The 25,003-nt window shown below is 35.2% G+C and overlaps 1 protein-coding gene across 3 annotated transcripts in view; it reads left to right on the top strand.

Moving 5' to 3' along the window:
* The window catches only part of SEMA3D (semaphorin 3D), a 202,114-nt gene that overhangs the window by 114,303 nt on the left and 62,808 nt on the right, over positions 1-25,003 (top strand). For all 3 annotated transcript variants that reach the window (XM_012461247.3, XM_064375140.1, XM_064375150.1), the window contains 4 exons: positions 6,744-6,863; positions 12,334-12,427; positions 15,412-15,540; positions 24,550-24,692. In XM_012461247.3, coding sequence (XP_012316670.1) covers positions 6,744-6,863; positions 12,334-12,427; positions 15,412-15,540; positions 24,550-24,692 — 486 coding nt within the window. The remainder of the gene's footprint in view (positions 1-6,743; positions 6,864-12,333; positions 12,428-15,411; positions 15,541-24,549; positions 24,693-25,003) is intronic.

The raw sequence follows: 25,003 nt of genomic DNA, 5'->3' as shown, positions 1-25,003 counted from the left end.
AAAGGATGTTTTCAATTTACTCCAATAAACTGGTTTTCCCATGGAGTAGATAAGGGATAAACAGTCAAGGTCAAACAATCAGTGAAGGTTTAAATTCTGACAGTGCTCTCACTTAAGTATGTTCACTAATTCCTGTTACATAGTAACTTAATTGCCCCTCTTATTAAGCTAAAGCAAAGGGTGATAAACTTTCCTGGAGATGGTATCCTTGACCATGTAGGATTCTGTATATAGAACATATTTTTCCAATTCAGTCATGATTGTGAACTAGTATCCACCTCTAACCTTTAAGCACATTTGCTGCTAACCCAGGATGAAAGATATGAGGAGCTTTTTGCTTCCTGCTAGTCTGTAGTTTGATGTTGAATCATGCAGGGATCATTTGTAATTTTTACCTTATTTTAGTTTGTTCCTTTAAAATAATGTTTTATTTTAGAGCTACTATTAATAGCTAACATTTTTTTGCTTGAAAATTTTATTAAAATATGAATTAAACCTGAAAATAGAACAATCAGAATGCCAGCTCTTTGCATAAAATCAGCAAGAAAAAGGAAAGAGAGGAAGGAAGGAAGGAAGGAAGGAAGGCAGGAAGGAAGGAAGGAAGGAAGGAAGGAAGGAAGGAAGGAAATAGCTAACATTTTTATAGCAGTTACTATGTTCAAGGGACTGTTTTTAATGCTTTACATTTATAATCTCATTTAATCCTTATGGCACACTATATGCTGCTTTTTATTTTATTTTTTTCTGTTTTCTGGATGAGAAAACTAAAGCCAAAAACATTAAATGGCTTGCCCAATGTCATGCATCTGGTAAATAGCGAATCCAGGAATTGAATCCAAAAGTCTTGCCTCAGGGTCTGTGCTCTTACGTAACAGTATAAAATATATATATATATATATAAGGTCCAAAAACTATATCCTTCAAATTATTTCCCTCTGTCATATCATCATAACATAGATCCTCATTTTTAATAGCATTACATAGATTTTTGGCCAACAGAAAAAGACAGCTCTGTGGTTTTATTGACATCTTTTACTACGTTTGGCATTACTCTCTCTCCTCCTTCCTCTCTAGTAATTTTTACCTACTTCCCAAGAGTGTGCTTAGGATTAACAAGTGTTTGGAAAGACTGTCCCTTTACACAAAGGTACTGTATAACTGCAAAACAGTGAATTATTTACCCTAATGAAAGTTAGCTAATTGGGGTGGGGACAGTAGAAGATGAGGAAACGAAAGGGAACTATCTTTGTTGAACACAGTCCCTAGTTTAATCCAAAGAAGGGTAGAAGTCACAGGCAGATATGAGGTAGTATTTTGCTTCTGTTGAGAAGAAAGTTATACAAAAGAAAGTAACTGAAGAATGTCTTCAGTCCTGACTGCATAATTGTGGGTACAACAGCTTGCTGCAGGCAAAAGAAACCGCAGGGTGAGGAGAGCCTGGACTCTGTTTGTCAGCTTAACCACAGAGAGGCAGAGCCTGTCCACACAGACAGTACACAGAGTTAAAGTGTCTTCCAGAACTTCAGTTCTTTGATTATATTCTTCCTTCCTTCCTTTCTCTCACTTTCTTTTCTTCTTCCTTTCTTTCTCTCAAGGAAGTCTAAAAATAACATAGAATGTTCACTGTAGAAAGTCTGCAAATTATATACAAGCAAAAAAGAAAAACGAGTCATTTATAAATACCTCTCCCACCATGAACACTGACCAGAGGTAGCTGGTGACATTCTGATGTTTATTCTCCTATCTTATCTATTTACTATTTTTCACAATGAAATCGTTATGTACATAGTCACTTAAAACATTTTTTTTTAACTTCACAGACTGCCATGAGCATTTTCCTATGTCATCAAATTCCTTTTTATAACACTACTTTTAATAGCTAAACTGCATTTATTTATATATTATTTCATCAATCCCCTATTGTTAGAATTTTGGTACATACTCAGTTTTACTATTGAAAATGACACTGTACATGAAAAACATTTATGTAAAATATTGTAAACATCTTTGATTATTGAGTAGACATTTTTCCAAATTGCCCTCCAGAAAGTTTATGCCTCATATGCTTTAATCAGCAGTGTGTGATCAAGTGAGGGTGTATTTACCTATTATACCATTGTTAATATTGGATACAACATACAGTTAATGCTTAATACAAATGCATAGAAATGAATAAAAATGTATATTTATTCTTTGCCACTAAAAAGAAAATTATTTTTGCTGTTTTACCTCAATATTTTTTCATTACTCTTAACACTAAACATCTTAGACAGTTGTAAAATAAAAATTTTAAATAGCATATCCCTGCAGCCTGTTTATTTTAAATTTTTATGTTTGCCTTTTTCTTGCTGATTATTTACAGATTTATAAAACATATATATACACATGTATATGGACACATATATATAGCATTAATATATATGAGGTATACATACAGTATATTACCTTGTGTTCCACTGATGAAAAACATAGTCTTTATCGGTTACCTTATTTGATGTATAGTTTTTATTTAAATAGGGATTTCTATCTTTTTTTAAAAAAGTGTTTTCTTTTGCACTTATACTGTAACTGATTATTGCTCTGTAGAAATCTTGACTGTTAGATCTCCATTTTTAAGAGATACATGTGATATATGAGTTTTTCTATTTTTATTTGGAAGTATTAACAATCCATTAAAATATTTTAAAGATTTTAAGATTTAAGATTTTAAGACCTAAACCAGTATCTCTGCATCCTGGATTCTGCCTGAGAACTTCTAGACAAGCCCAACATGTAGCACAGCAAGAGGCATAGGTGAAAAGTCAAAGAATGTTTGATGAGCACAATATTCTGCAGCTCACATTAAAAATAAAACCAGATTAGACTTCTAATATTTAACATAATAAATTACATAAATTAAATTAACAATTGAAATTAAATTAATGTGAATAAATTAAAATTAACAATTATAAGTCAGTTATCAGAATAGATATAAAGCTGTATTGGATTTTATTGGAGTCTACATGTGTCTTGAGAATTACAAGTACTTCTGTTTTGCTATTATCTTTCCAGGTATCCGGGGAGAAACTAAAATTCTAAGTGTTAATGCATAGACTACTACATATTTCCTCTCTAAGTAGGAATTCAGCTTTATATTTGTCTTATTTAGCTATTTATATATGTATGGATGTATATGACAGAGAAAATATTGAAACATCTAATATTACTTAAGATAATTAAAAAGTTGATGTTTGCTTTGGTTCTTTCTCTCTTCTTCTCCCCCTCTTCACTGTTTCTTTCTTTTCCAGTGGGGGTAGGGTAGGACCTATGGAAAGCCATGTAGGTAGAGGAATAAAGGAAGGCAGGAGAAATTCAATACTTTTCCTAAGTTGAATATATTACTCCCTGGATTCTTTGGTCACATGCAATGATTGCCATTGTGGGCAATAGCTGACAAATTAGCTTTCAAGGAAAGTTACAAAGGCTGCTTCTCAAAGTTATCTTTTTTCATGCCTCAGAGAATTACACTACCATTGATAGCCTTGCATGTCTCTAAGTGAATTAAATCAAGTTAATTATTGATCATGATATTTAAACAAATCTTTGAAACTTTGTGCATAAAAATAAAACAACACAGGATCTTTGAGACTTTTTAAAAAAATGAAGTTACGAATTGAAAGGGAAGTCATTGTAAAGCTTTTTGCAACAAGGATTGTTTGACTTAAATGTCAGCCTCAGGCAAAATTTAAAGCTAGAGACCTTATCTTTCAGGATCTCTGTTCACAGGTTTCTTTTCCTCAGGCAGCCAATGCCTTTCTATTGCCTCTAGGCACTTAGAAAACTATCCTCTCTCAACCTCCCTATAGAAAACTTTGAGCACAACTGAGGTTTTTGTAATCTGTGTTGGATCATTCAAGATTGACTCATACTTTGTTTTATTCCATGTTAGCCCACTTAGACAGAAGGGAGGAATTTCATAAATTAATCCTAGGTCTGTTTTGTCAAGTCAGGAAATTGGCATATTAGGTTACTTTCTAGGACTAGCACCATTTTAATAAAGTAGTCCTAGAAAAGTGAAAGGAAATGAAATACTTTAGTTGTGATTCAGAATGTTTTTAAAAAATAATCACCAAAACTGTATCCCCACTGTGTATAAAATGTTACCCTTGGCCATAGTTGCTGTTTTAAACAGTGCTGTGTCATGCATAGCTTCTAATCTGACTCCATAATTTAAAATCTGGAAAGGGAGTAATATTTCTCTATCCAAATATTTTTTTCAGAATTTTGCAAAATTACTTTCTAAATTCTATGGTTGTTTAGTAACACTGAGCTTTTGAAAAAATGATGAAATAATTGGCGGTGAGTTGTTCCTCCCTCAGTCCTGCCATATGATTTTACTCTTCCCTGCCCTGCATGCTACTTTTTGTGTAGCTCTCCCCTATGCACTAATCCCTCTGTGCAGGAAAACCCAAGGAATAAAAGTCTTTTCAAAAGGTGAGCATGAGTGAGCAAAATCAAGGCTGGATAATAAAGCCTCCTACCCTAGCCATGAGGTTGTCATTAAAATTTACTTGGTGGTAATGTACATTTCTTTACTTTTATCTTCTCTCTTCTCATATTACTTTGTCTTCATTGTTTGTTCAAAACTATTAGTATTGGCCTGCCACGATGGCTCATGGAAGGCCAAGGAGAGAGGATTACTTGAGGCCAGGAGTTCCCGACCAGACTAGGTAACAAAGCAAGACCCTCTCTCTACAAAAAAAAAATACAAAAATTATCTAGGCATTGGTGGCTCGCACCTGTAGTTCGAGATACTCAGGAGGCTGAGGCTGAAGAATTGCTTGGTCCCAGGAAGCGGAGGTTGCAGTGAGCTGAGATTGCACCACTGCACTCCAGCACCCTGCCTGAAAAAAAACAAAACAAAACAAAAAAAAACTGTAGGCTAGTTGAAATGTTCTAACTCAGATCTGCAGACATAGCTGTTCACTTTAAAATCAGAGCAGCTACTAGGATATTGGTATTTTGTATAGCTCAAAATCAGAGTAAGGAATAAACAAGTGTCAAATTTGTATTATTTCACTTTATATAACAATCCTATTATTAAGTCATTGTCTGCCCTTTTTTTGAAATGGAGTTTTGCTCTTGTTGCCCAGGCTGGAGTGCAATGGCGTGATCTCGGCTCACCACAACCAACCCCTCTCAGGCTCAAGCCATTCTCCTGCCTCAGCCTCCGGAGTAGCTGGGATTACAGACATGCTCCACCATGCCTGGCTAATTTTGTAATTTTAGTAGAGATGGGGTTTCTCCATGTTGATCAGTCTGATCTCCAACCCCCAACCTCAGGTGGTCCGCTCGCCTCGGCCTCTCAAAGTGCTGGTATTACAGGTGTGAGCCACCGTGCCCCGCCGTTGTCTGCTTTTTAAAAAATTTTTATTTCATCCTAAAAACTACCCTACCAGTTAGGTTATTGTCTGATGCTGTTTTTTTGTTGTTGTTGTTGTTGTTGTTGTTTGTTTGTTTTTTAATATATTTCTTCTAGGAACCCTAATAGTAACAGTGACCTTTAGGTCCATGCCTGACCGGTGAGTAACCTATGGCCACTCAGGCAGGAAGAAACGACTTTTTCTATGAAATCCAGTGGTTTCTCAGGTTACCAACTTCCTTAATAACCCAACACTCGCCTGTCTCCTGTGTAAAGCCAACCTAGAATAAAAGTGTGCTCCAGCCCAGTGTTTACTTAGGGGTCTTTGGATCCAGGAATCATGAAGCCATGGTTAAGACATTGCCTCTAACAATTATATAGAGTATCACTTGCAGGAGATAGATTGAAAACAATATATAATAATAAGAATAAATACTTTGAAAAAGAGAGAGGCACTATTTACTACTATCTAAAGCATATACAAGTATTATGTTCTAAAGATAATGATGACATAAAGAAATATTTTGAGGCATAAGCATATGCAAAATCAAAAGAACCAAAAAATTCTTCAAAAATTTGACTTGGTGTAACAAAAGTCTATGAGAAAAAACAGAGATTGTTGGAATCATTAGGAAATAATCTGATTCTTAAAGGCTCTGTAGCATTTGAAAACAAATGGCAGTTAGTGGCAAGGCATCTCGTCAGTAAGAATAGAATACACATGTAGAGATCCACGTTCGTGTTCAGTGTTTTGTTTCAGTGTAGCTGAGACAGATGATGTTGCAAACAGTAGTAGCTATATGGTATAAATTATGTGGTGAACAACAGATCAAGATAGATTTTGTGCTCTTTGTATTTCTTGTAGAAAGTGAGGATGCCAGGTATGGTGGTGGGTGCCTGTAGTCCTAGCTACTCAGGAGGCTGAGTTGGGAGGATCTCTTGAGCCCAGGAGTTTGAGGCCAATCTGGACAACATAGAGAGGCCTCATCTCTAAAAAATTAAAGGAGAAAATTTTAAATATGAACGTCTAATTCATATTCTGTTTATATCCATTCTCTAGGCCTCACTGAGTAGCACTATACAGACTGGCATTCTAATTAATCTAATTCTGATTAGTTCAATGCTTTTATAACTTCAAAAATCAAAAAAGCTACTCCTTTAAGCCGTAGTTTCTATATTTGTCTTGCTCCTTTGCTATATCAGTTGTCTAGAATTTATCATAAATCTTCTTCATTTGTGCTGTTATTTTTGATGATTGATCTACTTGGAAAACAGGTGGCATAAATGATAATATTTCAAAAACCAGAATTGTGTTAATGCTTTTAATTTTTATGCCCAATAGACAGAATGTGCAAATTTCATCAGAGTACTTCAGCCCTATAACAAAACTCACATATATGTGTGTGGAACTGGAGCATTTCATCCAATATGTGGATATATTGATCTTGGAGTCTACAAGGAGGTAATATAACGAAAAAGCATGAAAAGCATAACTTATTGTAATATCTTGTTACTTAATTCCTATGACATAAAACAGGCAGATTTGAATATAAATGCTGAAACATATATGGCCAGGCATCGTGGTGCATGCACTCAGGAGGAGGAGATTGGAGGATCACTTGAGCCAAGAAATTCAAATCCAGCCTAAGCAGCATACTAAGATCCTGTATTAAAACAAAAACAAAACAAAACAAAACAAAAAACATAGTTTATGAACAACATAGTAACTCATGTTCCTAACCATTTTATGGACTGTCATTTTCACGGTATACTTGATCTACCTAATACAAATGTTTTTCTATTAAAAGTGGTTTTTAGCAGGATAATCAAAATTAATAGTGTAAAAACGTTCAAAATGTTTGTTTTCTATGGGCTCTATGTCTGTCTTTATTTTCTCCTGACTTTCCTTTTTAAATACATACATATAGTATGTTGCTGTTGATAAAAATTCATTTTCCATAAGATCTTGCAGCAGAATTGCATTATATAAATAATTTCATTTTCTCATCCAATAAAGTTGACCTGTTATGTAGGTTTATAATAGTGGACACTAAGTAAAGTGTATTTTAATAATTTTCTTATAATTGTATAAAGAGTCATTGGCACAATGAATTTATTGTTTCGATTGGACCAAATTGAAATAATGGAAATAAAGGATGTATTAATTAAGATTAATGTATTCCAGATATCAATGAGCACTTTAAGAGAAACATGCATATTTTTGCAGTTAAATTAATTACCAATACTTTAGCATACTGTTCTTGTGTTATGGACTTCATCCCATGCACTTTACATGGATTATTGCTTTGAAATTTCACAACACTCTCAATAAAGCCAATGTCATTTTAATTCCCAATTTATAGGTTAGTAAAACTTAAGTCTCAGTGGAATAAGTAACACGATAAATCGCCCAACTAATAAATGGTCTTGCAACAAATTGAATAAAGGCAGTCTATCTCTAGAGCAAGCATGCCCAACTGACCTTTAGGATACATGCTCCCAGTTGTTTCTTGGTGGTGTACAATGTCATCCTCGTGTTTATGTAAGTACAGTTATGTGTATCATAACAAGGTTTCCATCAACAACAGACTGCATATAATATGGCAGGCCCATGAGATTATATTACCCTAGTTTTACTGTATCTTTTCTGTGCTTACATAATTAGATGCACGAATGCTTACCATCGTGCTGTAGTTGCCTGTAGTATTCAACAGTAACAAGCTGTATGTTTCTAGTCTAGGAACCATAGGCTACACCATATAACCTAGGTGTGCAGTAGTGTGTATCATCTAGGTTTGTGTAAGTGCACTCTGTGATGTTCACACAATGATGACATTGCATAACGATGTATTTCTTAGAACATACCCTTGTTGTTAAGTGATGCATGACTGTACTTTTTGGGAGTAACCACACATATTTGCAGGATAATTGGCTCTGTTTTTGAAAGTAAAGTCTGGGCTTATGGAAAAGGTTTCTTTACATTTGTCTTAGCTGATTCACACAGAGATCAAACCCACAACTGTGGATGGATAGATTTTCCTCTCTAACCAACTTTTCTAACCAGCCCAGACTCAACTGTTTGAAAATAAAGCAACCCTGATAGTTAAATTACTGAACCACTAGGAGACTTGGCAACTTGAATCCATCATTCTTGGTTGGTGGTGTAATGTTCTCCTGTCTAGCTTTGATGAAGGATAATATATAACAGTAGTTTATTGCATAAGGTATAATTATGTGATATAGCCCCACAGCTTGGTGTGTTTTGAGGCCTGAGGATAAAGGGCAAACTCACAACCTGCTGAAGGGGCAAATAGTGTTTTATAGCTCCTTAAAAGTTACAAGTGCTGGCTGGGCACTGTGGCTCACACCTGTAACCCCAGCACATTGGGAGGCCAAGGTGGCTGGATCACCTGAGGTCAGGAGTTCAAGATTAACCTGGCCAACATGGTGAAACCCCATCTCTCCTAATAATACAAAAATGAGACAGCTGTGGTGGCACGTATCTCTAATCCCAGCTACTCTGAAGACTAAGGCAGGAGAATTGCTTGAACCTGGGAGGCAGAGGTTGCAGTGAGCCGATACTGTGCCACTGCACTCCAGTCTGGGTGACAGACCAAGACTCCGTCTACCAAAAAAAAAAAAAAGTTACAAGTGCTGAAAGCGAATTTAGATGGGGCTAATTACTTAGCTTGAGACTGTCAAGAAGTCCTGGGGCAGTCAAATTTACAAATTCCAGGAATAAGAGAATTATGAGTGAACAGGGGCATTGAACTTTGAGTTTTCAGCTGGTCTGGAGTACAGGTAATTGTATGGTAGCCCTGCTTGAAAAGTGTTAACTTTTTAAATGAATCATTAGTCCCAAGAAATCATTATACTTCTAGAGGGAGTTTAGAAGTCCCTTCCGTTTTCAAATAAATGAGGCTCCTCCTAAGGCGGCTGGGAAGAAGGAATAGCAATACACAGAAGGAGTGGAGGAAGCTATTCTTCAGGGACTGCCATGCAGTGCGGCTGGGGCAACGGAAAGAAAGCGAGAAAAGCTAAGATGAATCCAAGATTCCTGACTTTGTCAGTGAGTTGAAGAGCGGTGTTATTTATTGAGGTGAGAGTAGTAGCAAGTTTGAGGGAAATATGGTGAGTTAGTTTTGCACCTTCTGCATTTGAGACATGTTCAGTAGGTCATGCCAAGTGGGCAGCTGGAGCTGGAATTTAGGAAAGAAGTCTGTGCTGCTGTCAACAACTTCTAATAGTAACCTGAGGACAGATGGCCAGAGTTTGAAATAGGGCTCCAGTCGTTTACTAACTCCATGGCTGTATGCATACTCTATAAACTTTCTACCCTTCTGCTTATTCCGTAAAATAATAATAGTAACTATCTCACGAGGAATTCTGAGAATAAAATGAGAAAATGATTGTATATTCTTTGGCATAGCACTTGCTTTATTCTAGTCACTTAATATTCACCCATTATTAGGTAACGGAAACACAGAAAGGTAAAGAGGCATGGATTTATACAATATGTATACTTTACATATTTATATAAAATAATATATCCTGCAGTACTGGGAAAACTTGATAGCTGTTTAATGCTTGGCTTGGGATCATTTCCTCTGGGATCTCTTCTCTGCTACTGTAGATCTCATCTTTAAATGGGCATGATATTGACAATAATGTTGCTTAGTTGTTGTGATAATTAAATGTTTTCTTAGTATTATTTCTACCTACTTATATCATCTTTACTTCTCTGCCCATATTTCCAACTGTGTGGCTCAGACAGGTGCTTTGTGCATAATTAATTAAGAATAAGGAACTTCATGGAAGTAATCTTATAAAATTGAAGTCTCAAAATATAGAGCACCATTAATTCAATCAGTTTGTTTCAGGAAACACATTGAATCATCCATTTTTTTAAAATATTATTTTATTGTATGTGTCCTTGACCAGCTCAAGGAGACTTGCTTTCCTGCTGTCTCCTATTTCCAGTAGATTATAAAGGGAGACCTTGTCCTCTGCTTCCATGGATAATTTAATCAAATGTTGTATTCAAAAACAGAAGTCTATATAATTGTAAAAGTTTGTGTAGTACCTTGGATCCACTGTTACATTTCCCCACGTATTTTTTTAAATTTCTTTAATTATTCTTTCCTTCCTCTTTCCCTCAGTTCGTCTCTTCATTCCTTCCTTCCTTCTTTTTTTTTCAGCTTTTTTGTAGAATTTTCTGGGGCACCAGAATTCAGTTTACTTTTCTCTTTATAATATCGCATTACGGACTGTAGAGTCAATGGGTTTATTTGATCTGTAGAGAATAATGTACCCTTAATGATATTTAAATATGCTTCCGAGTCACCATCTAGAGTTGTTTTCCCCTGGCACATCTCTGACGCCATCCACAGTTGGGAAGCACGCCCTAAATGTGATTTCATTAAACTTTTTTTCATAGCTAGGTTCCACTATAACAACTTTTCATTAGTTCACCTATTCAAACGAAACATAATTGAACTTGATCATGTTACATAGTCACAGTGGGTCTATAAATTAATTTCAACACATTTTAAAATCTATATGTTTGAAATTCTGAGACCAGATTAGTTAAGAGGATAAACTTTGGAGACAGTCATGAATTTAACCTCCTGCTTTGGCCCTTACTAGCTATGTGAGGGAACAAGGTCAGTTCTTCCTCAATATGATGTTTGCAAGGCTGAAATTATTAAAGTATTACCAGCTACATTATTAGGCTGGTGGTGAGAATTTAATGAGAAAATGGGTGTAACGTTGCTGGCCCTAGGTTACTATCTATTAACTGTTAGGTACCATTATTGTTTGTATTAAAGTGTGTTTACTTAAAATTATAAACCAGCAATTGCTAACCAGGCTATTTAAATTGCTACTAGTTTTCAATATTTTTTTAAATGAGGCAGTAGTACTGTTGTTTTTGTTCAAAAGAAAAACAAAGCTCTAAAATGCAACATAACAAATAATTTTCTCTGTCCCTTTTGCTTTGTTGCTTGTATTCTACGTAAGTTGCACTCATTGTCCTTTTTTATTACATGTGTGCTCTGATATAACTTCATAGATACTTCACATGAATGTCTGAGATGCAGGATTTCTGTAACTAGTGCACGCACAGAGTGAGTCATCATCCTTTCTGCTGGATGGCAGTGTTGTCATTGTTATGAAACACTCAAGCTCATGGGGCCACATTCATTATACATTCATATTTTTTCTTGGCAAGTTCAACTTTAGACATTTTTTTTTCTTGAATACTAAAAGTCTGCTAATGTCATTCTGTCTGTGGCCACTATTATAAAAATAGATGTTTCCGCCAAAATAACTATGTGGTTTAATGTGTACAGTGTTTTCCTAATAGTGAAAATACTACAACAGCATTTTTATTTTTTTACCCAGACGTATCAACAGCTTGAAAATGAACTGCCTACCGTAGAACACTTTATGTTATACTATAATTTTAAAAACTATTACAAGGCTTAAGTAATTTTGTATAGTTGAAGATGCTTAATTATATAAATCATAATAATTTCCCTGAAAGTATGATTATTATAGCAAATTTATTTTTAAAAGATGAAGTTGGTTTTATTGGGCTCAATAAATAAGTTGTGAAGCTCAAGAAATATGTGTTCTTAGTGGTGATTTTGATATTGATAATGGTCCAGACTAAATGTGTTGATGAGTACATCACTACTTCCATTTGAAAAATTCACTCAGTATTATCATTACCACTTTGGACAAAGGGAGACCAAAACGTGGGTATTGAGGCATGCCAGATATATTTGCTAAAAAGTTAAGGAGTACAGCACGATGCACATGCTATAATAGTTTTATCAAATTCATGAGTTGGAATTTAGTTTGTATCTCCCACATTCTTACTGATTGCAGTATTTTTAAAAGCTCACTGGTATTAATATTTCTCACAACAGGACATTCTATTCAAACTAGACACACATAATTTGGAGTCTGGCCGACTGAAATGCCCTTTCGATCCTCTGCAGCCTTTTGCTTCAGTATTAGCAGGTAAGATCAATGGCAGGCAGTTCTTACTTTTAAATGGTTTTCTAAGAGGTATGTGCTGACTGAACCACAATTTCTTATTGAGCTAAAGGTAAGTTTGGACTAATCTTCCACCAACAATTTGGTTCCATTATTTTAGTGCTAAATTTGTCTATACTGTGCATCCTTATCAGTAAAGGAAGGCCACAGCCATCCATGATGTCTTCACAGTTACTCTTTAAATGAATTTCTGATTGAATTTTTTATAATGCAAAGAACACATAATTACTTGTTCTATAGTTTTATATATAGAAGTCTGGGGATTCTCTTAGGTTGTGATATCTCCCTATCTGACTTAGTATGGAAGTTAAATTTAGCAATTCCATGTGTGGGTAAATTAAGCCAAATTAATCAACCTATAGAATAGAGATAATAGAATGTTACAACATCTTCCTTTGTAATTTCCCTATAACCTGATTATATGAGTGGAAACATAAAATTTCTGCTAGCATAGCTAGTCTTCTCTCAGTATTCATCTTAAATTCTCTTATGAGACAGCTATCTTGTTCAAAGAAGCAGTACTGTGTGGTCTGAAGTCTGTTCCAAGGAATGTCGGCAAGACTTCTGAATTTCAACCATTATAAGGACTCCTTTTGTCTTGGTTTGGTTCATGACTTTAGTCTCTTTCTATTTAACTTGTCTGTCAAATGTTTGAATAGACGATAAGAGTGAAACACCATGACATTTTAATTTTCACTTAGTGAGAACTAGTGATTTTGCTTTGAAGTGACAGCATGTGTGTGTTTGTGTTTTTTGAAAATTATGTGACTAATGGTCAGTCATTATTCTCAGAAAATGAGATAGATGGTTTGTGATTCTGATCTGTGAAGTGGAGTTGGCACACCCTTAATAAAAAAGAAAACAAACAATAGATTGGCAGCATTTGGTACCCCCCTTCTGAATCTCCAAGTAATTTTATTTACAAGGAAGAAGTTTTAAAGCCTGGATATTCAGATTTAATTTTTATGTTGAGATATATTTTTTCCTGACAAAACATTCAAATACTTGCAGTTTTATAGGTTTCAAAGTGATAGTTTGCTTCTTTTACCAAACTTTTTACTAATGTCTTTGTTATTATTATTTTTCTTTTAAAAAATATGCCCAAAATCAAATATTGCCATTTACCTGTTACATTGTAGGGAAATACCGTAAGAGGATGGAAGCAGTACCTTATCCACGTCCACTTGATGTTGCTGGAGTTTCTCTCTCTCTCTCTCTCTCTCTCTCTCTCTCTCTCTCTCTCTCTCTTCTCTCTCTTTCTCTTTATCTCTCTCTCTGTCTCTCTCTCTCTTTCTCTGTGTGTGTGTGTGTGTGTGTGTGTGTGTGTGTTTCCTTTAGAAGTCAGCTATTCTCATTCTTAAGGTTGAATTATCCCTGATCTTTCATTGAAAGCTGATATAATCAGCATCTATAGTAAGTATCTTAATCCCTTCTTATACAAGGCAGAATTTTAAAGATATGTTTCTAAGAAAAAATAAATTTCAGTGATAAAACGATGTATTTGTTCTCATATTTAGGCATTTATAAAATCTAAATGCTCTGTAGGGATTTGCCATTTTTTACATTGTGCTATTAAATGTGAAGCAAAATAGTTGACTAAGAAGGTTTCTTGGGCCGGGCGCGGTGGCTCAAGCCTGTAGTCCCAGCACTGTGGGAGACCGAAGTGGGTGGATCGCGAGGTCAGGGGATGGAGACCATCATGGCCAACACGGTGAAACCCTATCTCTACTAAAAAATACAAAAATTAGCCAGGTATGGTGGTGCGCTCCTGTAATCCCAGCTACTTGGGAGTCTGAGGCAGGGGAATCGCTTGAACCCAGGAGGCGGAGGTTGCAGTGAGGTGAGGCCGAGATCACGCTACTGCACTCCAGAATGAGACTCCATCGAAAAAAAAAAAAAAAAAATCGTAGAAGTTTAGCTCTCAAAGAGACAACATATTCTCCTGCAGGGACATTCTTCTTCCTGCCCCTCCACCTGCCCCTACCCAACACCGCGACTAATATGAGGGAACGTGGATCCCTGCTCCCCTCTTCCCCATCCCTGATGCTTTTCTCACTCCCCTCCCTTCCAACCTCTTCCTCTCTCCACCCTGCCTTTTCTCTTTTCTCTCTGTCCTCCACCCTCCTGCCTCCACTTTTCCCCCTCTTCCTCTTATTTCCCTTCTTCCTCCTCCATCTCACCATCCCTTCTCTCATCCTCCTTTTCCTTCTCCTGTCTTCTTTGTTCTTCTTTCTTTTCTCTCTCTTTCTTTTTGGCATCCTCCCTTCTCTCTTTTCTTTCTTTCTTTCTCTGGTGAAACATGGATAAGCACTTTACACAAGTAACAGAGGGAGTTTGGTATGCAGTAATGGCAACATCTTTCCCCTTTCAAGAATTCCTGTTTATCAGAACTATTAGAGACATGATTAGCTACAAGGAATGCAACATGTTATAATTACAAAGAATGACTTCAGTGCTGAAATCTCCCTTTCAGCAGAGGTTAGGAAAAGAAAATTTGTGGTCATTGAGGTTGTGTCAGTTAAGTAAATATTAATTACACAATCCATTCCTCATTATGGCCTTTAGCTTTTCATATTTTTTGTGTGTCTTATTCTAAAGAGGAACTCCTAATTATGATATTTCTTTAAATTATTTGTGGGGAGAAGAAAAAGAGGAATCACTTATTATCATTTACTCAAAAGGGAAACTAATGCATATGCAATTATTAATTCAGAAGAATTTGGCCTGTTTTATATTCAGGTATCTAGTATCAGCTTACCAAAGCAAATTGAGTTATCCTTTTTTCAACTAAGCTACATTTTCAAAATCTGAATGTGAAATTTATGAAACAATGCATTCTGTTATTAAGCAACAAACATCTTTGGTGTCATGCTATGAAGTTTGTATATGTTAAAGAGCATCTCCTGCTGTACTCTTAAAATCCCTGTGTACTTTTTTCTCCTTCCCAGACGAGAACCTCTACTCTGGAACAGCTTATGATTTCCTTGGCAAAGAAACCGCATTTACCCGATCCCTTGGGCCTCCTAATAACCACCACTACATCAGAACTGACATTTCAGAGTACTACTGGCTCAATGGTTAGTGATTTTTTTTTTCACTTTTGATTGTCTCGCCTTTGGTTTAGGATAGATAAGAAGTTCCTTATTATTCATTCAAACGTGTTTTGGAAGATTTGATTTTACATTTGAAATAATTCTCCTCGAAGACAAATCTCCAAAACCTTTTGTTTATACAGTAATACTTAATATTTATTGAGTGTGTGCTATTCCTCAACACTCTTCTGTGCTCTAATTGATATTTTAAATATTCACCATGCCACCTGGGATATATCATTATTTTATGCTTTAATAAGCATAAACTATTATGCTATAATAATACTGAAGTACAGAGAAGTAATTTGGTCAAGGTCTTACAACTTGTCAGAGGCAGAGTGAGGATTCAAGCTGGCAATCTTATGCTTACAGTCTGTGTAAAGACCAAGCCATGTACTGTCTGTCAGCTCAATGAACTGGGGTTAGATTGTATGTTAACTTCTGTTGTTTAAAAATAATATACGTTTGGGTTAAGACACGTCTCTTCAAAATTTTAAGCATATTAATATTGACATAACTTTGATTACTATTTTAAGAATCACACAGTATTTTGAGTTAAAAAAATTTGAAAAAAAATAAGAAACTTATAAACTTATAAATTAATTTATTTAATTAATCCAAGGACCATTACAAGGCACCCCACTCCACCCCACTCCCTACTACCACCTTACAGCAGATTAAATTTTGTCATGATACCCAAAAAATGACTTTATCCCATTGCATGGGAGAATGAAATAACACTATAATTTAAGCAGGCAGATATTTCTCATTCCCATAATAAATATTGGGCTTCAGTGAAAGATATACCAGGATAGAGATTTCCTAGGGGATATCTCTCTATCTCTCAGTGCCTTTTAAGCAATGACAACATAAACAAAAGGAAAAACACTCTGAAAACATTTCTTTAATCAAAAAGCACAGATCTATTTGTTTACACAACAATGTGATTCTCCTTGGCCAAAAAAGTACCCTGAATAGGTAGTCTTAAAAGAGAAAACAAATATAGAATATCCCTGACTATGTGATTATCCATTAATTTATTGACACACATGCAAAGCAAAGCTATCTTTCTATGCATTGTCAGATTTTTGTGGAATTACATGGTTTGAAAGTAACTTCTTAGATGTCACCTAGAGAATAGTTTAGATAACTGTTTGAGTAAAGAGATATTTTTATGGCTTACAATGACATACAAGATTGTATCTCTGTCTTGGAATGGAAAATACCATCATGTTTCCTCTCTTCTAAAAGACAATAATATTTTTTCCTTACCTGTAGCATATTCATTAATAAGTCAGCAGCATTGTCAATACAATAAATGTAGTAAGCATGCATTCAACTATTATTTATCTAGAAATGCTATTTTTAGTTCTGTATGAAGAAGATTAGACAGTAGGAAACCTTTGAATTGGTTTAACAATTCCCTTAGTGAACAACTTCTGAGGCTCTATAGCCTACTGGGTGCTACTCTGTCCATGCAGCCTGCACAGATAGATAGGGGAGGGTCACTGACCTCAGGGATGATGAATGCCTTACTCAGCCTGGAGCATAAAGCAAGAGTGGGAGACAAGGCTACAAAGCTGCAAATATTATCTTGAAACCATGATGGCTTACTTTTTAATCAGGGAGTCAGAACTTTGTTTTTCTAAAGGTAACTTGCAGAAACAATGGCATGTTTTTTAATAGCCTGAAGGGAATAACATGAAAGGAAGACTAAAGAAGGAGGAGGAGAGAGAGCCAGAGAGACAGAGGCCATTTCGTGAAAATAGGGAAATGAGAACAGGATAGCAACAAAGGTAGTGAAAGAGAGGATGGGCATGAGAATATACTGCAGAGAGTATTTGAGAGAGAAGATACTGGTTTGTAAATAGAAGAATCCAAGGACATGAGGCACAGCTCAAGAGTGGGAAAACTTTGCAATTAAAGAAACCAGTAGAATGGAAGAAATTGAAGACAGGAGAAAAGATAAATGGTAGAGGAATTCTCAGTTGACAGAATTCAAGCAAATGATTACTATGCAGAAAATTAACTTTTATGGTTAAGATTCAAGGCAGACTATTTAGTGGTTAAAAGCTGGGGTGATTATATGACCTACTTTGCCCAGGACATTTTCAGTTCGCTTCTGTTCTTTTACTCTTAAAAGTGTCCCAGTTTAGGCCAAAGTTATAGCTTTGTTTCTGTGGAATTTATTTATTTGTGTTTAATTTCTGAATGGTGCCTTGGTCAAACCTTTCTGTCCATTCAAATTCTTTGTCTGTAAATATGGAATCTATTAAGAAAAGCATCTATTCACAGGGTGTTATAAAGATTAAATTAAATCATATAGGGAAGTCTGTTAGAAGACTATTTTAAGAGCTGAATTAGTGTCAATATAATCATCATGATCATTATTCCTGAAGGTAGCAGAGGTAGAAGTGGGGCTAAAACCCTGAATGCCGAGTGATTCTCTGCCATCTCTTCAGCACTTTGTATTATTGACCACCTTTTCACTCTCTCCTTCTACACTTCCTAATTGTGTGAGCTCATCCATCCGAATAATTTCAACTGTTTCCTGTGTTCCAGTGTTTCCTAAAATTGTGTTTCCAACCTTTTCCTGTAAATAAGTGGCCGTAAAAATAATTTATTTGGATGACTTCCATTTTTATTCTAGATTAAAAGAAAAAAGACAATTGTTCTGTATAAAAATCAAGATATTTAAACCTTAATTTTCATTGTGCTGTTAAATTGCTTTAAGATTTTTACAAGTGGTTTAATTACCCTTTGCTTTAATTGAATCTGAAGTCTAAAATCTTGTGAACGTTATAGATCTTGTTTCTTCTTTCAAAACTGTCCTTCATTATAGATTTCCTGATTTTTATCTATTTTAACTTTCTTAACTTCATCCACCCAGGTACCTTGGAGTTCTCTTTGATTCCTTCCTCTTCTTCCTCTCCTTTATCTAATCTATTGCTAAGAGCCTTTACTTCCTTGAAAATATCTGTTGACCTTGTTCTTTCTATGGTTACCATCTTCCTATAGGTCTTCATTACCTCATTTCTGGTTTATCATCACCATTTTATTGTTTACTAACTGATCTCCCTATCTCCCATCTCTCTCCATTCAAATTTATTTTATAATATTTATTTTATATAATATCAAAGTTATTTTATATACTTATGTTATATAATATCCATGCTAGTCCTAATCTTGGCACATTTAAAGTGCTATTTTATTGACTTTTATAATCCTGAGAGAATTATTACCTGCAGTTTACATTTGGTAATATAGTAGATGTCAGCCTCACTACAAACTGGGTCATATGTACATGCCGTGTACGGCAACAGCAAACCAAGGATGTGAGTCTGGTAGCAGGAAGTAGGACAGAAAAAGAAAATGGAGTTTGGCAAGCAATGAGTTAGGCAGTCTAGCTGGAGCCAGGCAAAGTATAAGCAGCCAGTCAGATGTTTGCTGAGGGAAAGGCAGGCCAGAGCTAGAAGAGCACAATGCTTCAGGAGGCTCAAGTCATTCAGGAGTTCCCCAGTCCACAGAAACTAGGGCAGAGGAAGGGGAGAAATGATAGAAATGATTATATTCTTATAATGAAGAGAGACCTGATGGAATAAGACAAAACATTAGCTTGCTCAGAGGACGTTTCTGTCCTTCATGAGAAATGGCCATTTTCCAGATACAGTCAGCCTATGGTCCAAAGTCAATGGGGTCATCTGTCTGGAGTCAGGAGTGTGAGAAGAGAGAATACAGATGAACTGCAACAATTTAGTATTTAACTATTAAGATGCATCTTCTAAAGAATAGTATTTTTAATATGATGCTACGTGAATCTTTTATAAATCCATTTTTATCACTGAACCACTTAGGGAGTTTAAAATTCTGGATACATGTGTGCATGCCATATTGTGTTCTGTGCCCTACTTGGCATTAACCAGAGTGAGATCAGCTAACCACTTAACAGTGCAAGGATCCTTGTCAGAATTTGTCTAGGACTGTTTAATCCAGTTTCAAGACTTAAGAAGTAGAAATCCTGATTCCTTCCTTAAGATACTAATCCACCTAGCAAATACTTTAGGAGGAGGATACAAAATGGCAAAGATTAATTTTTTTTCATCTTTGAGGCCGTTTTTATTTGAAGTTGTAAAAACATTTTCTTTTACAGTACTTTTATGGGCATTTCTAAATGAAGACTTTGATGATTCCAGACCGATTTATCAACTTAATCTTAAAACATATAGGAAATAGGAATATAGATGCAAACTAGGGTGTTTACTCAAATGCAGTTGAGCTTTTGTTAGAATTTTAGGATAAAACTAAGAAGTGTGACCACTTAGAAGATGAAAACAAACAATAACGCCTCAGATGCGTGCATATGTTTTTGTTTTCTTTCTTGGAATAGATGAGAACTTTTGTTTTAAATTTTCATTTTTAACATGTGGAGACAGTTTTCATTTGATGTTTCTCTTGGGGTGATCTGTTGTATGAAAACTCTCCTTCCACATGAAAGGAGAACATTAAAAAATAATAATAGGAAAATGATATTATAAGAAGTATCAAAAGGAAGTTAGGAACTTACTATCTGTTAAATAATGATAGTGTGCTCATCTGGATGAAGAGAAGTTCATAGGGAGAAAGGAAAGTGGTGTGTGCTGCAGGCCACATGAGTTTATGCCATTTTCATTTGGCAGTGCTTCTTGGTTTCATGCTAGAAGTTAATCTGAAAATGCACTATTTCAAACTGCATTCCTATTGGGATATGTACTTCAAATGCCAAATGGAGAAAATGTGCTATAATAAAGCCCAAGTGCCTACTGGTATAATTTTAAATTGTTTAATTCATCAACTATGCACTGATTAAATGATGCCTATTTTTACAAATTTGGCAGCAAATCAGGAACATTTCTATCATAAAATACTAACATCAGAGTTCTAAGACCAGACCTCAACAAAATCTGCAAGAAAGAAACTCTGTTCCTGCAACTTGTATTTATTTTTAACTCTCAAGTATGCTTACTATTTAAATCACAGAATAAAACACTACTTGATAGTAACTCTTTTTCTCATAATTATATTTCTTTATACAACAAACATTTAGCTTCAACACCTCCAGTATTTCCCTCCAAAACAGTTTTTTACAGTACTTGTAAGAGAGCCAATATTTAAGAGAGTTCAGTAAAATGAACAATGACTGAATAAACAGAATTAAATTTTTTATGGTATACAGTAGTTGAAAGGTAAAATAAATAGCACTTGGAAAAATATCCATGCTCTTTTCTCCTCCCACTGCATTGATGTCATAGTGCAATTTCTGAAATGTAGACCAGTGTCATAGCCTACCTATTGGCTATTTCAAATAGCCATACCTTTCAACACTTGGATGATGTTTTTCATATCCGAAGTGGGCTGTCCTATGCATTTCAGCAATATGACAATGAGTTGTCATGTTTATTTATACTCCTTTTAGACTCCTTTTATCATTCTGTTCTATTTTATAATTCTGCTCTTTTCACTTTTTTAAAAATTGAACTCTATAAACAAGTGAACAGTAATCAGCTCATGTAACTCCTTCTCCCATTTGAGTGACTGAGGAAAGCTTTATAAGCAACTCTCCCCTTCATATTTGGTATTCCTTTTAACTGTTAGGCTTTTCTGTTTCAAATCACTGAGTTTTCGTTTTTTCTCTAGAGAGAAGATTATATACACTTTGTACCACTATATTGTTTTTTAAATTATAAATTCAATTCAATCATTTTGTAGGTTTGATAGGAAACTAACATTTCAAGGGCTATCACACTCATGTGTAACTTCTACATAAATTACATGTAAGTGCTACAACAAATTCTACTCATGTTAATACCGATTTTAATCCCACGTATTTGTGAAGATAAGGAAAGCCAATCATTTCCTATAATTTCCGTATAGTTTTATATTTATATATTTTTTCTCATTCAGATTACTTAAGAATTTATTATTCAGTCCCCATGACCCCTGTCCATCCATACAGCTATATTATTGACCTTGAGTTAATGAGTCTAAATGTATCTTTTACCTATCCCATATATACATAGGGTTTTATTTATTTTTGTATTTGTATATGTTTAAAATACACATGCCAGTTCAGCTAGAGATTTCCATCCAGTTTGGCAGCATTGAATTTAAGCATCTGTAAATTCAAAAAGTTCTATAGATGATTATTCATCCCTGGTCTGTGTTTGTGGGAGCCCACAATTGGTTGGTTTTCTCTGTTCATTATTCTAATATCATTTCAAGTCAGTGGAAAAATCAAGGCTACGCATTCTCCTTATCCATGTCTTGACCATATGTCAATATTTCCTTAATCCAGATTATACTTGGTTTGATATAGAGTGTGAGTTCTTATTCATTCTTGTATTATTTGATTCTAATAGTTTTCCTTTTTTGCACTAAGTTCCTTGAATATAGTAATATTTAAATACATTATTCTTTGTTTTCTTAGGTTTCAGAAATTCTAATCTCACATTTATAGAACAATTTGATTCCACAAAGAGTTGCTTTTTAAAATAAAATGTATTTAAATAAAAAATAAGAAATGTTGGCCAGCGCAGTGACTCATGCCTGTAATCCCAGCACTTTGGGAGGCCGAGGCGGGTGGATCATAATGTCAGGAGTTGAGACCAGCCTGACCAACATGGTGAAACCCTGTCTCTACTAAAAATACAAAAAAAAGCTAGGCATGGTGGCATGTGCCTGTAATCCCAGCTACTCCAGAGGCTGAGGCAGGAGAATTGCTTGAACTGGGATCCAAGAAACGGAGATTGCAGTGAGCCGAGATGGTGCCACTGCACTCCAGCCTGGGCTACAGAGCGAGACTCTGTCTCAAAAAAAAAAAAAGAAGTGTTAGTTTGTGAATTAAAAAAAATTTTTTTTACTTTGCTCAATGATCAAAACCAAGTGTTTGTGATTTGCCAACACTTTGAAAGAGGGCCAGGGTGGGGGACCTTGAATGGAATTGTTAATAGGCCTTGCCAATTTGAGATTAATTCGAAAAAATAAAATAAAATACTTTATGCAGTTTTCTAAAATTTTATTTTTATATATTTTTGAAAAACCGTAGAAAAGTGAGATTATCAAGAATATAAGAGTCCATTGAAGTTCTAAATTACCAAACAAACAAACAAAACAAAACAGGGAAATAATATAGAATAAGGAGAAGAAAGGTCATGAATATATTTTCCTCCTCTTTTTTCCTTTCAAAGCTGTGCACTAGAGCAGAGAAGAGATTGGATGGGAGACCCGAGGCCAACCCAGAGAAGCTGAGTGAGATGATAATGACTGACTACCCATGGCTTGAAACCCAACGTTATCTTTGTTTTTCTTTTTTTTCCTGATGTGATCTCGGCTCACTGCAACCTCGCCTTCTGGGTTCAAGCGATTTTCATGCCTCAAACTCCCAAGTAGCTGGGATTACAGGCGTGCACTGCCACGCCAGGCTAATTGTTGTATTTTTAGTAGACAGCTTTTCACCATGTTGGCTAGACTGGTCTTGAACTCCTGACCTCAATTGATTCATCTGTCACAGCCTCCAAAAGGGCTGGGATTATAGGCGTGAGCCACCACACCTAGCACAACATTAATTTTTGTCTATTGGAGAAGGCTACTGTGAAGCTTTCTTTACTGGGCTATTGGCCAATTGCTACACATTTGCAGGACAGTGATTTTCATTACACCTGGGGCTCAGGGTAATCGGAGCTCTAGGCAAAACTCTAGGAACAGCAGTATTGATCTTTTTCACCTCCCACCAATTTATTTTCTTTTAAAACTTGTTGGCTTCTATTTTCTCTTACTTCTACTTCTTAAAAAGTCAGTGCTCTATGCTTCTTTCCAGGTACCACACATTTTCTACTTAAAGTGTTCCCTTCGTTTCCCAATAACCATACTCTCTGTTTTCTTTCCTTTAATCCAATTATTTCTGAACTAGTATCATCTTATTATCGATCTGTTACCTGGTTAATTTACAATTATTTAAAATCAAGACTTAAAATGCATAGTAACTCTTAAACAAGGAGTTAGCAACCCAAATAGATTTGTCATTGATACAGTGCAAAGGGATTTATCATATAGTAAACATTTTTACACTGTACATATATTATGGCCATATTTTCAGGTCAGTAATATAGATCTACTAAATTTTTAATAATGACATATTATTTTACGAGTACATGGATGTACTCAATTTTCTGTTAGCCCTGTGTATTGTCATAATAACGATAATGCTTATCAACCCCATAACTATCACATTTATCAAACACTTGTTATATAATTAGCCTTTGCCTGATGCTAAATGCTACACACACACACACACACACACACACACACACACACACACATATTCACTTGGTAATTATATAAATTATCTTACTAGTTAGATGACATTGGTAGTTGGTAGTCTTATATTATATATGAGTAAATTGAGTCATTGAAAAGATAAATAATGTGACAAAGTTCACCATTCCAGTAAGTGGCAGAGAAAAGATATAAACTCAGAAAGTTTATCTAGAGCCTATACTGGACTTACCCAAGCACTATTGGTTGTTTCTATTTTTATACCCCTTGGGCAATTACACAAAATGCATCTAAGTATGAATACATCACAGTATGTCAAAATGAGTGCTAGGTTTATAGTATTTCCTAAGCCCTTTATGAAAGACATTGTGGTTAACAAACAGTGACTCCATTATACAGAAAGAGAATATAAAATCATAACAACTGCATATCTAAAAAGACCTACAATTGATTGAGTCTAGTCATGTTCTCACCTACTCTCTGGAATTCCTGGAGAACTTACTCAGTACCTCTTTATGCTGATACATATTTCTACATTGTATCATGTTGATTTGTATACACATCCCACTCATGGTTCATTTTTCAAAAATTCTACTGCTAATTGTTTTACATGGAAGTACCACCATACTATGATGACAGGATTGTTTCAGTATCTTAATTTATAGCTTCTTTTCTTTCAAACAGGAGCAAAATTTATTGGAACTTTCCCCATACCAGACACCTACAATCCAGATGATGATAAAATATATTTCTTCTTTCGTGAATCATCTCAAGACGGCAGTACCTCCGATAAGACCATACTTTCTCGAGTTGGAAGAGTTTGTAAGGCAAGCTATACTTAATATATTTTACTTAAAGCACATATATTTATGTATGTATGAAAAAACCATGTAAGGTTTAAGTCAAAGTTACTGCCCATTATTCATAAATGGTATGATTCATACTCTCCTAGATGTGTAATTTTTGTATGTGTAATTCATAGAGTATGTGTAATTCATACTATCCTAGATGTGTAAGTTAAAAAAAAGGATTCACATTTTTCAAATATTATAGTTTATTTTTCCAGCAGTCCTGAACTGTTTCCCTAGTGTGAGTTACACCTCTCTGGCAGCTTATTTCTTTTATTGAAGGCTATTCC

Source organism: Aotus nancymaae, unplaced genomic scaffold, assembly GCF_030222135.1.
Source record: "Aotus nancymaae isolate 86718 unplaced genomic scaffold, 86718_ANA_hifiasm-v0.15.2.pri h1tg000002l, whole genome shotgun sequence".
NCBI classification, from domain to species: domain Eukaryota; kingdom Metazoa; phylum Chordata; class Mammalia; order Primates; family Aotidae; genus Aotus; species Aotus nancymaae.
This window is presented reverse-complemented; position numbering and strand designations above follow the sequence as displayed.